General features: G+C 39.6%; 1 protein-coding gene across 9 annotated transcripts in view; it reads left to right on the forward strand.

Moving 5' to 3' along the window:
* The window catches only part of IKZF1 (IKAROS family zinc finger 1), a 67,267-nt gene extending 50,436 nt beyond the window's left edge, over nt 1-16,831 (forward strand). For 5 of the 9 annotated variants that reach the window (XM_069004104.1, XM_069004097.1, XM_069004098.1 and 2 more), the window contains 4 exons: nt 4,497-4,664; nt 6,582-6,707; nt 11,044-11,178; nt 15,368-16,831. In XM_069004104.1, the coding sequence (XP_068860205.1) occupies nt 4,497-4,664; nt 6,582-6,707; nt 11,044-11,178; nt 15,368-16,071 (1,133 nt within the window). In that variant the 3' untranslated portion in view covers nt 16,072-16,831. The remainder of the gene's footprint in view (nt 1-4,496; nt 4,665-6,581; nt 6,708-11,043; nt 11,179-15,367) is intronic. The other 4 variants (XM_069004099.1, XM_069004102.1, XM_069004100.1 and 1 more) reach the window with 2 other exon arrangements.
* Nucleotides 16,832-17,209: the final 378 nt, after the last annotated feature.

The following is a 17,209-nucleotide window of genomic DNA, read 5'->3' on the forward strand; positions in this document are numbered from 1 at the left end:
CCTCTCCTCTCCTCTCCTCTCCTCTCCTCTCCTCTCCTCTCCCCTCTCCCCTCTCCCCTCTCCCCTTTCCCCTTTCCCCTTTCCCCTTTCCCCTTTCCCCTTTCCCCTTTCCCTTTTCCCCTTTCCCCTTTCCCCTTTCCCCTTTCCCCTTTCCCCTTTCCCCTTTCCCCTTTCATTAATATGATCCTTTAAAAGTTGATAAAATGAGTGCATAGAATGACTTGTAGATGAGGCCTTTTAAACAGGCCCATGGGCTGAACAGGACGCTTCAGTGGTTGAAATAATATGTTGCAACTTGAAATACACTTAGAAGTCTTTGTACTTTTTTAAGCAGACTGCTCTTTTATTAAAAACCCTGCTGTTGCTGAATCAGAGGAGCTGTTTCAGGTCCCTAAGAGTCCATGGCAGTGTTTGCACCAGGGCTGAATGGCCTGTATGAGGATACATACGGCCTGTATGACTTTAGGGAGGCAGCGGGTACAGCTGCCTTTGTTTCTTGTGCACTCCTTGGTACCCAGCACGCTGTGTCTGAGCACAAGCTGGGCTGCCTGGTCCCTGTGACAATATCCCCAGGTGCCACCTCACTGGGTGCCACGTCATTTCCCTGGCTCAGATCTTCAGCTGCCCAAATTTCTTGCCTGGCAGAGGGACCCATTTGGCTGCCAGGGGTGCTTGGGGTGCTACAACACAAAGATTGTCACTTGAAGATTTCTCCACCCTCTGCAGAGCTCTTCCCTTGCCAACTAGACCCTCTTTTTAATCAGGGAATGTAGTTCAAGCCTACAGTGGAAGCACCCCACAAGAGGCACTTTGCTTAGGAGACCCCCTTCTTTTACACTCAGTAAAACTAAAGGGTGTGAAGTTTTGTCCTGTGTCCTTCCACAGAAAGAATGCCTTTTCTTTCCCTCCAGCCTTGTCCTCAGCTCCTCTCCTGAGCAGCCTCTTTGAATGAGCTCAGGTGGTTTTTCAGGGGCTGGCAAAAGAGTGGAAGTTCAGAGCTGGTAGTTTAAATTAAAGGGACGTCATGGGGAAACAGTGGTGACTGCTTTTCCTTTCAGCTGCGCTGTGAAAATTAAAGTCGAAATGGGATATACTATTACAGACATTTAACTGACTATGCTGAAGCCCATTTCAATACATGTCTGGTGAAGGAATAAGCCTCACAAATGAATTACTTTGCTGCTAATTCATGTAAAACCTGCATATGCAGTGAGGTTTTCTTAAATAAATATTTGATAAGTGAACAAAACTCTAGCACACTAAAGTGCCAAAATAAAATGACTGCCTGACCTTATAAAAGACATAATTACTTTTAATGAATACACCTGCCAAATGCAGATATGCAGAGCAGCACCTGATATTTTTGCCCCCTCCTGTCTGCAGGCAGTTGTACAGCATGGACTACTTCCTAGCACCTTACCTGTCGCTTCCATCTGCAGAGCAAATCCCAACTCACTGATGCCCAGCTCTTGTCACTCTCCTTCCCTTTCAGTGCATTAATTTTCTTGTTTGTTTGGTGTTTAAGAAAAAGGAGATCTTGAAAGGAGAAAGAAACTCCTGCTTCCTGATGCTGAAACCTCAGGGTATAGATTCAAGCTTCTCTTGCTCACTGTGCATATATCTGCATATATGTGCATATCTCTGTATGTGTGTGCATAGGTGTATATATTGCCTCCCTATATGTACACTAACTTACGTCACCAGTTAGTTCACTCACATCTTGTTACTTGGTTCTGAATATCTCAAATTTGTTTAGAAAATTAATGCCCATTGAAGGGGAAAAAAAAAAAAGACAAGAAAAAGAGAGCCCTGCAGGTCTCTGAGTGTTAGGTGATCTTGTCATATTGTTTATGAAACAAGAAATATTTTAATTAAGATGATAAGTGTTCTTCACTGAAAAAGTGGTCCAGGGTTCAAGTTCCCACCAAGGCTTGCAAATCACTGCAATGGTGATAATGGTTGATTGAGTTCAGGGTCCCATTGCAGTTCTTGTTCCTGGGCCTATAATTGATCGTGGCTACATGTCCAGGACAGGTATGTGCTGTTCAGACCTGGAGAAAATAACACACTGTTTAGACTGTTTAGAAAAAGAGTCATTATGTGTTTTTTTCTTTCCATCCTGTTCAATCCTCTTTTTGGGAGGTATCACCACACCCAGTAACCTTCCATCTGTGGCTGTCAGCTTCCTGGCAGGTCTGGGAGTTTTGCTGGGCTCACAAGGAAGGCACTCCCCACCCCACTAGTTGTAGCATGGACAGCTAAGGGCCAGCCAAGCTACACGTAGCTTCAGGGTCTTTTGGTGACAATGTTGTTTCCCTTCTACGCACCATGAGTGCAGGCTCCCTTACATTTGATCCCACTGTAAGTTCTGGAGAAGTAATTGGCATGCAGCAGTCTCGTTTGAAATGCTCCATCCATCTGTCTCTTCCACCTAGTGCAAGATTTCACCCTGTAATTGGGAGAGCTGTAGGCTTGAGATACATTTCATTCTTACTTTGCTTTACATTTCATTCCTGGAGTACTTTTATGATTCTTTATTCTCCCCTTACAGTCCTCTGAGTAAAAATAACAGAAATGAACGCTAGAAAAGCTGCTTAGTAAGAATTAACCATTTCTTCTGAATTTGTGTTCCCCTTGCCAAGCTGACTTCTTCCATTTACTGTTTCAGTCCACGTCTGAAAAATACTTTCCGCACTGAGTAACTGCCCCAAAGATTAGGTAAAGCAGAGAGACACTTACCTGTTTTCTTTTCCTCCTAACTGTACCATGCATGGCTTATGAAGTACATTGCAAAGTCCTGTAAGGCTTATGCTGGCATTTTTGTGTGCCACGCCAGCTGAACCAGATGTGGGTATAGTTTAGATGAACAGAGCTACTTGACAGACCAAGAAAGTGAGCTCATTTGGCTTGACAGGCACTATGCTGCCCTGCTTCTAACTGACCACTGAAAATGTCTTGCCATAAAGGGGATTCACTTTGTGGTTTGCTGAATGCTAAAGCTGCCAGCCCTGATGGCAGAGTTTTCATATTTTTGGGTTGGGATTGTGCTGCTGTCTAACTGATCTTCAGCTGTTCTGCTGCATTACCCAGAAGTCAAAAATGGTCATGCTGCACATATATGCACATGTACGGACATAAAATTTCATCCTAGGTGTGCAAAATAATACATGATGTTTAAGTGAGAGAGAAGGAAGAAATTGTTTAATTTTTTTAAATATTTTAACTTCAGCTCTGAAATCTTAAACACAATGTTATTGTTACACAAATAAAATCAAAACTAAGAGCAAGTCATCTCTGGGCTGTTTCTAATGTTGTTGATGCATTATAATTACTACAAGAGATTGAATTGATGCATAAGAGAAACAGAATTCAGCAAGTGAGTTTTAAAGGCTAGTTTGACTTAGTTGAGGGCCATGCAGAAACAGGCATGCAGAAGCAGTTCTTGCTGATAGAATGCTCTCATGTATAAATTTTCTCTTATTCCTATCTGGTACAACTGGAGACATATTTTATTTCCCACTGATTTCAGAAAAGGCCTCATCCATCTTAAATTTAAAAACCATGAGCAAAACCAAAAAAACCCTAATTAATAAACTATCATATTGATTTTAAACAGCACTAAATAGCAAACAACAGCCATATCAATTTTTGCAAAGGCTTTGATTCACTTCCTTGATAACAGGCACCAGTTTAGACAAATCAAGGCTGTGTGTCTTCAAGTTTTTCCATGTCTGACCAAAGTGTAGACCACCAGAGCCTGTTTGTGCACCTCCTCTGTTCATACCTTACCTAGGGCAGGGTTGGGACTTAGGCATGGAAGTACAGGGCTTCCTTTGCACTGTCTTAACTTCTGTGATTTTACTCTATTGCTTTCTCTCTTTTCTCTGTCTCTTTCCTGATTTGGCTGCTTAGGGACAGACAGGTAATGGAGAAGAAATTGAAAGGGAAAATACAGGGAAAATGTAAATGAAAAGAAGTTATTATAACTGTTATAATGAAGTGCCTTTCATTTAAATATAAGAATGTAACGCTGAAATGAACTTGTGATCCTGAAATGCATTTTTAATGAGTTTCCTTTTTATTTTGCTGCTTCAGTGGCATATTTTAAAGACCCTTTGAAAAAAGCCACATTAAAAACCCCACCAAATGCCACAACATGCAAAATTGGATATTGGTTTATTCCAAAACTGCTGATCAGGAAGAGTGGCTCTTCAACACAAAATGCTGCAGTCACTTTATTTAAATGAGTTTGAATTTGCATTGTGATGTGCCATTCTGATTTAGAAAAAAAAAATTAGATTTTCAGATCAAATTGACCCAGCCAGTGAAGCATTAAGAAACTGGCAGGTTTAGTCTGAAAGCCTCATGTTATATCAAACCTGCAGCCGGTGGAAGTCACAGAGCAGCAGTGAGAAAACAACTTTCTCCCTGAAATCTTTCTCTTGTTACCGCATAAGATTTTTTTGTTCTCACATATTTTCTCTTTCTTCCCATAGGAGAGCGCCCTTTCCAGTGCAATCAGTGTGGAGCCTCCTTTACCCAGAAGGGCAACCTTCTGCGCCACATAAAGCTGCACTCAGGTGAAAAGCCCTTCAAGTGTCACCTGTGTAACTACGCTTGCCGCCGCAGGGATGCCCTCACAGGACACCTGAGGACTCACTCAGGTAAGTGAAGGTTTGGGAATAACCAGGGCTGCTTATCGCCATACCTGCTGAGGAGATGGGGGTGGCCACCAAGCCTGAGAGCTCTTTTCACAGTGTGGAGTTGAGTAGCCCCATCTTGGGGTTAACCAAGCTGTGAGTTGGCCACAGCGTGTCAGCATCAAAAATGACTAAACACGTCACACTCACGACCCTTCACCAGAAGAACCGGGTTTTTTCCCATACTTCTTGGCTGATTCAAAGTTTCTGTGTTAGGGTTTCATCGTACAAGCCTCATGTGAGTAATCCATTTCATGGAAGTACGAAGATGAGTTAAAGCTGATTAATGTTTTAGGGTTAGAGATAACATAAAGTTGAAACACAGTCTGCTATTCATCCTCAACCTAAGGAGTGAACACTGCCTACAGCATTTAGCAGGAGTTACTTGTTGCACCTTGTTATTACAAGTACTTTGAAAGAGAGAATGGGGAGAAGGGAAAGGGTGGGAGAAAGAAAGATTATTATCTTCCACAAAAGGGGACTCTGATGGAGTTTTTCAGTGTCTGTCTCAACAGTAATATGGAGATATGAATAAATATTTTTGAATAGCTGCACTTTCCTGTTACCATGAACATCTCATTGTTTGACAGAAGCCATAGTCACATACCTTCTGTGAAGTAAAACCAATTTAGCACATTTAAAGTGCCTTTAAAAGCGGAGTGCGATCTCATCTAGTTCCCCAAGCTAAGCTGCAAATGCAAATTGCTATTTGGATGGGAGATCTCCAATATTCATTGCTGGAATTGACACTGGTAACATTACCTGTGAAAGTTGGCTTTGGGTTCTGGGTGGCAGAAGGGGAGCTCTCAAAATTATGTTTTTGTGCTGCTAAAATCTAGGCAAATTCTTTTCTAGCACTCACATTGAATAATAAGATCCTTAGAGTTGACCCAAATTTCCAAAATAATTTCCACTTTTCCTGGTTTTCCCAGCCTGATTGAAGAAAACATATATTTTAAACAGTATTTTGCCTCCCTCTCCTTTGCTGATATTGATTTTCATGGATGAACAATTTGAAACATAGCTTTTCATGTATATATATATATATATATATGAAATTGCACCTAGACCCTCTTGGCAAACTTTGAGGATTCTGTAATTAAAGAGACAGTGGCTAAATTATAGATAATTATTAGTTCCTGCAATTGGAAAATTGACACATACATTATAAAACAAGTTCAATGTCTGAATCTGATTTTCACCTAAGAATCTGCAAATAAAATTTGGAAGTTAAACTGTGTAACCATCTAAAATTGTGAAATCACATATAATGTGACTGTCTTGTCATGTTAAGACAGAAAATTCAAGTCCAGAAGTACATAAACCAGTATTTTGGTGCAAAATTCCTAGAACCAGCTAGATCTGGATTGGTGTAATACAGAAAAGAAATTGTCATGCCATTTCTCTTGAATTTTCAGAAGCAGAAAACACAAAAAATCTAAGATTGTTTTAAAAGGGTTGGGCTGGTTCTGTTTACACCAGAACCGACCTCCAGCCAAGTGTCTACCTACACCACCAGTTCATCCACTGGCACTCTCTGTGCCACTGGGCACTAAAGCAACTGTTCCCAGACCTTTGAAGGTATCTCAGTTTCTAACCTGTGTAGACGCTGTTTTTAAAGATTTAATGTCACAGTCTTTATCTGATCAGAATAATCTAAAATCAGTTTGCAGCACCCATAGAATTGGCCTGTTGATGTAAAGATATACAACCAGTTTTCCATTAGCTGTTTCTCACTTAGATTTTTTTAAATTGACAAAATCTTTCTTCACCCCAGCATGGCTTTATTTTTGGGGTGGCCTTTTTATCTCTTGTTCTTACATTGTTAATATGCTGTTGAATGCCTCTTCTGAATCTCATATTGAATTGTGTTTTCTCCAGTTGGCAAACCCCATAAGTGTGGATATTGTGGTCGCAGTTACAAGCAGCGCAGCTCTTTGGAAGAACATAAAGAACGCTGCCATAACTACCTGCAAACCATGAATCTCTCAAGCAGCATCTATCCAGGTAATAAAAGTGTCCATTTGGGGAATATCGCTGTCCTGTCATGAATGCAGAGAAAGGAGTGCAAAAGCATCAGTAGTACCATTTGTAGCAACTTTTGCTTTGGGAAGGCACATGCATCCCCCATATGTATGATACTGTGTCTGGATTTATGCTTTATTTAAGAAGCATTTGGCTGCTGTCTCACTTTGTTTAGCTCCAATAAAAAGCCAAAGTACAATTCAAACATGTAGCAAAACACTTGCAAGGCCTGGAGATCATCAGTTTGTCATCTCAAGACAATATGGCTACATCACCTCACTGCCTTCTCTTGGAGGCCTGTATTGCAATACACTTGTGCATGTATTTTTAATAAAGACTTAATGCCAGTGTTCTGAGTAGGGCTGCAGAATCTTCTGCACTGCACATCTTCTTCCCAGGCATGGCTTAAAGGGCTTACTTGACCACTGGGAACAACTCATCTAACAAGGATGAACAATCTGACTTTCATCTCACTCTGCCAAGCAGAGAGCCAGAGATATTTAATTTATTTAATTTAGGCAGTTTGACTTGAGACAGTCCAGAACAGCTAATAACTTCTTGACAGCCTTCTTCCCAAGCTTCCCTTTAAAAGAAAACTAGGAGGAGGTGAGGATCTGTGTTGAGACAAGTGCAATGATGAAGGTAAAGTCTTTTTCTTGGAGATTATTAAAAAAAACTATGCCCAGAAAGAGAGCAAGCAGATATTGGGGCTTGGATTATATTTTTTAACAAAGATCTGCATGGGATTGATCACAGTAATTAGAATTACAAAGTCCCCTTGCATGTGCGGTTTTAGATAGAGAAGATCCAGCTTCTCTGGTGGAGTTTAAATACAGCCAGTAAGTTCCATTTCCTGCATACCTTTGTAATCCTGTCAGTATGTGTTATTTAGTTTGTCAAATAACAAAAATGAAGGCTCTCTCTGCCCTATTTGCAATGATGCTTCATTTAATATTTTATATCTGTACAGAACCTGAATATGTTTTTACATGCTATCAAATAATGTAAAGGATATGCACATAAAGATAGCAGTGAATACAACTGAGATGCTTCTGCAGACAGCATGTTAGAGCAGTGCCCCTTCTAATTTTATTGAGGGGCTGGAGAATATATGAATAGAAAACCTCAATGTAATAATATACAGTAAGCAGCAATATTTATTTCTCAAAGAGGGGACAGGATTTAGAAATATTCTGATTTGGGATTTCAGTCTTCAGTGTCTGGCACGTGGATTTAACTGCCTGCCCACAGAACTTGAAAATATGTGTGAATGAGTAGCTGAACTACTACTAAACTCTTAGTAGTATGAAAACTATGTCAGGAATCATAAACCTTAATAAGAAGTGAAAAAGTTTTAGAGAGTGACCCTTGTTTATATAAAATCCTGACAGGAGAGCTTGCACTAGCTTACAACTAAATATCTAATAACTCAGTGGGATAAAAACTTGAGGAATTAATTAATGCTTTGAAAGAATCATTTCTTCTTGTATATACTGGAAGTATCATCACATTCTATATTTGACATAACAAGATGGCTTTTGCAAATTAGAAAAAAAATTATTTATTTAGGGGTGTAGACGTCGTATTCAGCCAAAGACTTCACTCTTAAAGGAATTTAGTCCTCAGTTAATAAATCAATTCTTTACATCTCTAAAAAATAAAGCTTTCCTTCATTTTTCCTAATATTTTACATGATGAAAATGTAGAAAAAAACAGCTGAGAATGAGTGGATGTCCTGTGAATTTTAATGTATTCTATGATATATTTAGAAAAGCAAGTAGCTATAATACCACTGTTCTTATACTATTTCAAGGTGTGATGTGGATCTGTCAGAGCCATTATTCAGACCTATGTTTTCCCCCAGCCTCAAAAAAAAAGTTGGTACAAAAATCTGCTAGAGCATCTGATTTGACATTCTGCCACAGCAGGATTGCTTTTTGAAGCATTTTTAAATACCTTTTGCAGTACACATAGAAAAAATGTCAGTTGAAAGGACCAAAACTTGTACAAGCTTTCCATCACCTTGTAAATCTAACAAATGTAATTGAGAAAGAACTTAAATAAGGAAAAGATAGAATAAAAGGGAGGAAGAACAGGAACAAGAGATCATACTTACATTTTAACTTTGGTTTACTTTCTTTAAGAGAAGGAAATATAACACAGAATTGGAACCTGATGAATTTAATGGCAAAATTCTTATTTTGGAGGACTATAATCTCTCTGTCCATGTGAAGTTCTTCTCTTAGAGATATCATCTGAGTTTCGTAGAAGTGTGCTGAAATCTTACCAGGCTTATGTAAAACAACAGGAGAAGTAGTTTATGTAATTTTAAAACTGTCAATTACAGTTCTTCAGTCACTGGGAATTTTTGATTGAAAAGATTTTTTTTTTTTTTCAGTTCATGGACACCAAATTATAAAGACATATTTATCCATTTGGTAGCAAAATTCAGAGGGTTTCAGTTACAAGTGCTGGGGATTAGTATGGAATTCAATTTGCCCTCTTTTTTAATAACAGTTTTAGAAGTTTGAAAGTTTGCCTGTTGAATACATGACTCATCCTCTCTTGAACTGATTAGAAAAGGAATGTTATTATATCCTAAATAGTTATTTCTTGGTCATTTAGACTTTTAACTAAAAATGCAGTCTTTTGTTTCTTTGTTGAATATCTGCTTTAAAACATTCTCTGTAAGTCTCTTCCTGAGGTGGTACCTGTGGGCCTTGACCAGCACAAGATGCCAGTGTGTGCTTGTTCAGTGGTGGCTAGGTACCATCAACACCCTTTACTCTTCTGCACCTTCATGACCAAATTCTTCTCATTTCTTGCAATAGTTACAATCTTCAGTGTCTTATGGGCTGGAACATAATTCCATGAAACTCCCTGTAACTGGCATTGGCATTGGCATTTTCATTGTCACTATCACTGTCACTGCAGTACGTGCTGCTGCAGCAAGGAGTCAAGAACCAGTTGTGTACTCCTCAGTTTGGTATTGCAGGGCACTGTTGAACAGGACACTTCACCTGCCCGTCACAGGTATCCATCAGACCTGATTTCATATATTTCAGGAACAACAAAATTTTCACAATCATCCTTTTATGGCTATGGTATATTGTCAGAGTAACACTGGATTGCAATGATGTGTTCTCAGCTATTGAGAAACACCCAGGTACCAGGGTAATGGGTTCTGTGAACCAGTAAATCCAGTGATAAAACAAATTCTCAGCAGGCACAGAAGGCAAAATGTAGCAGAGTGGGGCACTTAGTTGAAACAGCTCCTAGAATCAAAGTATAAAAATCATCTTTTGCGTCTTCCTTTAATAGCAATTCAAAAGTTCAGGAAAAATGTCCATATCTTAGTAGCAGATAAAAATAAAATTAACTCCTCTTTCTCCCTTGACAAGCAAACAAAAAAAAACCCAAACCCCACAAACAAACAAAAATCCCCACCAGCACAGCAGTTGTGCTCTGATCTCGGTGCATTCATCTTCCTCTTAGATGATGGAAGTCAGAAATACCTTTCCATATCTTTTTCATAGTCATTGTTTTGGCAGTGCATTTTCATACATCCCTTTTGTTTCTGCAGGAAAGTACTGAAGTAAAATATACTGAAAGTGAAATAGTCTCCTTTTTCTAGAGCCTCACAGTTAAGCTTCTAATTCTACAGAGTCTCAGCAGCAGCAAGAGGTTGGGAAACAGGTTTGAGTACTGGAAATCAGTGTTCCACTGAAGGTGTGATTTTATCAATTAAAATTGTTATTTAAAGTCTAGAACAGCATCACAGAAGTGTGGAAGTATTTGCTAGGGGATAAAAGGGGCTGGAGACAAGGGTTGGCATAGCTTGCAATTACATCTTCCACTTCTGGAGTTGAGAAGTTTATCAATTTTTCCTGCTGAGGAAGCAATTATCATACACGGGGTTTCACTGGGAGAGGTGCAGAGGGATGTTGGGGGGGTTTCAGTGGGAGAGTGGAAAGGTGAACTGCTTTGTGTCCAGGATGAAGTTAGGACCTCATTTATTCACAGAAATGCAGAGTGGCTGTAGAACAAGAGTGGAGAGATTATGTGACATACAGGCAGAAACCTTGCAGTTGCTATCTCATTTTTGTGTCCTAAATGAGGAAAACATGAGCATGTACATAGATTAATCAGCATGAGGGAATTTGTTACTGAGAGACAGAATCGTCCTATGTCTCATATGCTGAGCTCCTTCATCCAGCTGCTTGGGAGCTAAAAGACATTGACTCACAAACAATAACCTAAGACAACAGTTCCATTAAAATGGAACCTGCCTAACCCTTCTGATGTCATTTGATTTCAGTCATAAAAGACGAAAGTAACCAGAGTGAAATGGCTGAAGACCTGTGCAAGATAGGGTCAGAAAGAGCCCTCGTGCTGGATAGACTAGCAAGTAACGTCGCCAAACGTAAGAGCTCTATGCCTCAGAAATTTGTTGGTAAGAGTTAAACGTTTGCTGTCTCCTAAAAATAAAATAAAACAAAGCCCCCTAAAAAATCACGGCATTTTTACTTTTGCTTTATAATTTTACTTGTTTTGCTGAATTAACAATATGTATCTCTATAGAAGCAGATACAGAGATGTGTTGGGAGAAAAAAAAACCTAAATATCTCCAGCATAAATTTCTGCATGTTTAATTTTCCACATCTGGAGATCAATTTTAAGTCTTTTTCCTGCCTTTTTAAAAGCTTATGTACCAGATCGTTACAAAATCTGGACAGGTTCTTGAAGTTGCCTTAAGAACCTGAAAATAGGAAGAGAAGTTTCCTATTGGGATAGCATTTGACCACACTTTCAGAGTTATTTTATTGAATTCTTGAATGACATTCAGATCTGGGCATATTGGTGTTTCTGAAAGCATTTGTGAATAGTTGAACATAGACTGGGTAATATTCCTTCTCCCTTTAATAAAATCTGTTTATTTTTACAGCCCAAACTGATATGTTTGAGAACAGTACCTAAATGAAAGGACCTTTGAGTACATTCTATGAACAATACAAAAACTTCATGCCCACTTGCACCTAGCAGCTCTTGTTTAACAATGAAAAACTTGACATTAAGCCTATAAAAATGAAGGCTACACATATTGTTCTGTTTAGTAGGCCTGTGTTAAGTAGGGATTACACCTGTTTTGTGAGACCGACAGACAATATTTTGTCAGCTAGGTAGGGTTAGTCTTCAATAAATAAATACCTGGGAGATCAGAGGACAGCATAGACTCAATATCTAGTTAGGTTCTTTTTTAATTCTCTGTACATTTAAAAAATATTCTATAGGAGAAAATCAGATGAAACTAAAGTCTTTAAAACAAAGTACACATTAAGAAGGTCTTCAGTCAAAAGTCAAGGCAAATAAAAAGACCAGTTTATGGGACAGAAAATGCAAATACACTTTCTTCAACAAGGACACGAGGGTGAAAGGAAAATTAGTATTTCCTAGACGAGGAAAGGGAAGTTTCAGCTACATCAGGAGGTGCAACAAAAGGTTTTAAATTAAATTTCAAGGCTTTTTTCAAGTCCAGGCAACAAAAAGAATGCAACAATTCTAGGAGATAGTCAAGGATAAGAAACATTTATGCTTATAAAAGGGCAAAAGCTGTAGTCGAAATAGTTACCAAAAATGTATCAACTATAATATGTATCTAAGGCCAACCAGACTAGTTTAGACACTCCAGTAACTGTTTGCATTCGGCAAGATACTAATTCTATGAAAGTTACAGGAAGACCAGAAGTGCTAAAATTTAGAAGGTACTAGCAAGTACCCTATATGCAATGTATCCTTGGGTGTGGACTGGCTATTTTGTTCTCTTTTTCTCTGTTCACCCTAAGAAACAGCAAAGACAGCCAGCTTAACTATGTGCTGTAGGAGGGCAGAGTTTCCTGTCAGTTTTTCAGGGTGCAGTGTAAGAAGACAACCTACTGACAGCCGATATTTATGGGAATTTGTAACCTTCAACAGGAAAAACTTTTTTAACAAGAAAATGCTCCCAAATCCTTTTCTTTCCAATCCTCACCTGCTGCTTCATACAGTAGGCAAATTCCTGATTAACACAAGGTTGGGCTGGCCAGTGAGGAGAGCTTTTGGCTACTAAAACATGTTTATTGCTCTTGTAGATTATCATGTTGTCCCAATCCCAGTGCTGAATTCCAGGGAGAAGGAGTAAAACGGCATCCTTCACATAAGGGAAGGAGCATCTTCTTCTTCACTAGTTTTTCTCAAGAATAAATTAATTACCCTTCAAAAATGAGATTGTTCACCAAATTCAGCCAGTTATCTGTAAAATTCTCTCTGTATTCCAAACTGGAATAGTTCCCAAACCCAAAAGAACTGGGCCATCCAAACCAGAGAGTGAGAACTGCATGAAAGGTTGACGTGGTTATAATGTTTAAAAGAACAGGCAGCAGAGAGGGATTAAAAAATACTAAGAGAAAAGGTGCCCACATGCACTGAGTGCATTTTTATTGTTTAAGTACCTGCTGCAGAATCCTGAGCAGTGAAAACCTTGAAGTGCATCAAACCATTAGCAGTTTAATTTACTTATGCTCTAATAACCACAGAAATGAGCTATTATTTTTAATGAGTGCAAGCATTACTGCATTGCCCAGATATAGAAATGGTACCTGCCTACCCTAACTTTGTGTCTGTTTCAGGCACTTCACTTGGAAGCATATTTTTCTTATGAACACTTGATCCTCTCAGCACAACTACCAACTAGTTATGCTACATAAAGCAAATGCTTCCCAAGAAACAGATATTAAATCATGCTTTCTGGATGCCCAAAATTTTGTTTATAATGAAGACCAGTCCCACTTTTCAGTGGTGTGCAGTGCCCAAGGAATATGAATGATTTTGACCTCATTTTTGCCTCCATGAATAAAGAGTATACATTCATATTAGGAGAGTTTTTCTGTATTTAATTCAAGAGTCTTTTACAATGCCTAGTTTGAATCTTAAGCATGAAACTCTGCCTGAAAACTATAGCATTATAGAGGATAAATCTGGAATAAAAAAGACTGCACCCCAAATTGGCAGAATGATTGGGAAAGAAAACAAGAGGAACTGGAAGCTTGTGTAGCATAGCAGCTAGAAGGTGTCTGTACCCTACATCCCCCATAGGAACTTACGCAATGCTCAGGGTATTTCTTTCTCTGCTTGCAGAGCATGGAACTGGTATGAGACCATATTTTGTGGGAAATGTAGACCACAGGACTTCCTACACTTTAGCCCCCATCATTGCAAAAGTGTCATGCTAGAAGGTTTTTTGTCTCTTCACTGACTTGGAATGGTCAATCTGAGTAGAAACTGGGTGGGAAAATGTTGATAAATTAGTGTGCAGATCTTCTGGTAAAATTTCCATGCCTCTGTTAGCATTTCTTTTGACAAATTAGGACTTTCCAAGACCTACCAGTAAATTTCATGGTGATCAGGAAATGGTGACAGCACCTCACAGAGATGTTTGTGGCTTTTAGTGTTTCCCAAGATCTGAAGAGCCAGAAAATCCATCCAGACTATCAACAATCTGTTACTGGTAGACCATAGGAATCTCTGAAAATCTTTTACCTCTTTATCTTTGCGTGAATTTATTAAGGGCCTGGTAATCACTTTGATGGTTTACACTGTTAGAGAAGACTGCTCAACTTCATAAAATCAGCATCTGTGCATTTAAATAGTTTTTTACCACTCCTAACTTTTGCCTTCTATGTTTTGCTATCGGTCCAGCAATTTGGGGGAAATTGTAGTGAAACTCAGCGTTCCATATTGGGGTGTCCAGCTAAATATACATTAGTGCAGTCTAAAAAAAGTTATAGATTTACTCCTTACTTTTGGCATCCCATCAGAATCAAAGTTACCAGTAACAAGTAAGCTTGCTCTACATAGGGCTTTCTACCTTGTAGGCAAAATATGCTCCAACTACACATGCACTTAAATTTTTTCCATGATTCTTGGTTACTCCTGTACACAACTTTTTGTCACAAAATATTTAGGAACATGAGTAGCTTCTGGTAATGTGTCTAACATGGCTTATGTTAGGTGCATGGGGATGGTGGCAATACGAAAAATAAAGTTTTTATTGATTTTTCTCCAAAATGACATATATATGACCACATTGCTGATGTGGGTTATTTCTAAGAAACTGAAGGTCTAAAACTAAACCATACAATTTCCCATCTAAGAATTTAATACTTTAGGTAAAAATGTTGATAATGTGCTTCATGCTCTGAAGCATCAGGCCAAGCTTGCTGTGGCTGCGCTGGCGCACCGGCTTCACCAGCCACAAAGGCAATGCCTCTGCTCACTGCAGGAGGCAGATGAGGGACGCCAGTTAGAAAGGAAAAAGACATGATGAAGCATTTGATCTGTAGCTCCCATGAGTCTCCATATAAATAATTTCCAGAATTTCTTTCATCCATTTGCTTTTCCAAAGCCCTCAAATTATTTTGCAGGCTAAAAAATACCACCAACCCACCGTTTTCCTGAACACCTGTATTAGAGAGCTGTGAATACTTCAGGTGGATTTCAGAGGCGGATGTGGTCAACTCTCTTCTTCCCTGTTTTATTAATCCAAGATGTCCATTTCCTTAATTATGTAGAAATTAACCCCCTAACTCCTCACTTTTTCACTGCAGGTGACAAATGTTTGCCCGATCTTCCATACGATGCCAGCATCAACTACGAGAAGGAGAACGAGCTCATGCAGACACACGTGATCGACCAGGCCATCAACAACGCCATCAGTTACCTGGGGGCAGAGTCCCTGCGTCCCCTCGTCCAGACACCGCCGGGTGGCTCTGAGGTGGTGCCCGTCATCAGCCCCATGTATCAGCTCCACAAACCTCTCGGGGACAATCCGGTTCGCTCCAACCTCCCTCAGGACAGTGCAGTGGAAAACTTGTTGCTGCTTTCCAAAGCCAAGTCTGTCTCCTCTGAACGAGATGTCTCTCCCAGCAACAGCTGCCAAGACTCAACAGATACAGAGAGCAATAATGAGGAGCGCAGTGGTTTGATCTATCTGACAAACCACATAGGTGCCCATGCAAGAAATGGCATTTCTATCAAAGAAGAAAACAGGCAATATGATGTCTTGAGAGCGGGTACTGACAATTCCCAGGATGCTTTCAAAGTGATCAGCAGCAATGGGGAACAAGTAAGAGTTTACAAGTGTGAACACTGTCGAGTCCTTTTCTTGGATCATGTGATGTATACAATCCATATGGGCTGCCACGGGTTCCGCGATCCCTTTGAATGCAACATGTGTGGCTACCACAGCCAGGACAGGTACGAATTCTCTTCCCACATAACTCGAGGGGAGCATCGTTTCCACATGGGTTAAAACACTGCACCGATTGAGCCTCAACAGCTGCGTTACTGGAGCTGCACAAGCCATGACAGCAACAAAGCAAAAGTCAGCTGGACAGTAAAAGTCACAAGAGAATCAGAAGTTCAGCAATCTTCTCCCACAAGAAAAGGGATTTCCTTTTGGTAGCATGCATTGCAACTCAGTTTTCTAAAATGAGTTTTTACTGAAAATGTTTGATCAACAAAAACCTTTAGTAATGTAAGTAGAAGCTTTTGTAGTCACATAGCTGAAGACCCTTCCCTGAACTGATGATTCTTGCAAGCCCCCCTTGCCAGAACTCTTAACCACGCGCAGGATGCTCCACACAACAAGGACACAACAGGCAGCAGTGGCCAGGCTTTCTCTCATAACACCCTGAGAGTAGGGCTCTTCTACCAGATGTATGTGTTTTGATTTCTGGTATTATTTGACTGTTTTGGGAAGATTGAACTCAACTAAAGATGGAGGGACCCATTCTCAGATGACTTCAAGAACAGCTGGGGTGGGACGGGACCCGCCCCACCTAGAAGGTTCTGAGTTGCTTTGGTGGTAAGAAGTAGAACATTTCCACCTGCAAGGGTGCTACTGGTATTGACATCACAACATGCCTTGTTTGTGTCACTAGGCAGGCGAGCAGGAATGCAAAAGATAGAAGAAACACCCTTGTAATATAATCTGTGAAGTATGAATTGCATTTAATGTACAGAAAAAGGGTATTGTTGGCTCTTCTTTGAATAAATATTTTCTGTTCCTATCCAGTAAACCCCCACTGTTTGTTAAGCAACCCCTCCTTTCTCTGCATATAAAAGTTACAATGTATTTAATTTTTCTTTCTTTTTAAAGTTTTAGTTATTTAGAAAAGTGTGATGTACAGTTGAGAAAGTAGATAGATATATGTGTGGGGAGTCTCCTTATGCACATTTTTCATCTTTTTAAATTGTCTGGAAAATATCCAAATGTCCCTCTCTTAGATATTAAAAAAAATCCCATTTTGCTTGCACAGAAGATGTCCTCTTGTAAATTTTGTGGCTCTACTCATAAGTGTTGCCCTTGATTATTTTTAAAGCACTGAGGGGAATTAAACCAGCCAGTCAAAATTCACAGCCGTCTTCTTTTTTCCTGGCATTTGCCA

The sequence above is a fragment of the Aphelocoma coerulescens genome, chromosome 2 (genome assembly GCF_041296385.1).
Source record: "Aphelocoma coerulescens isolate FSJ_1873_10779 chromosome 2, UR_Acoe_1.0, whole genome shotgun sequence".
Taxonomy (NCBI): domain Eukaryota; kingdom Metazoa; phylum Chordata; class Aves; order Passeriformes; family Corvidae; genus Aphelocoma; species Aphelocoma coerulescens.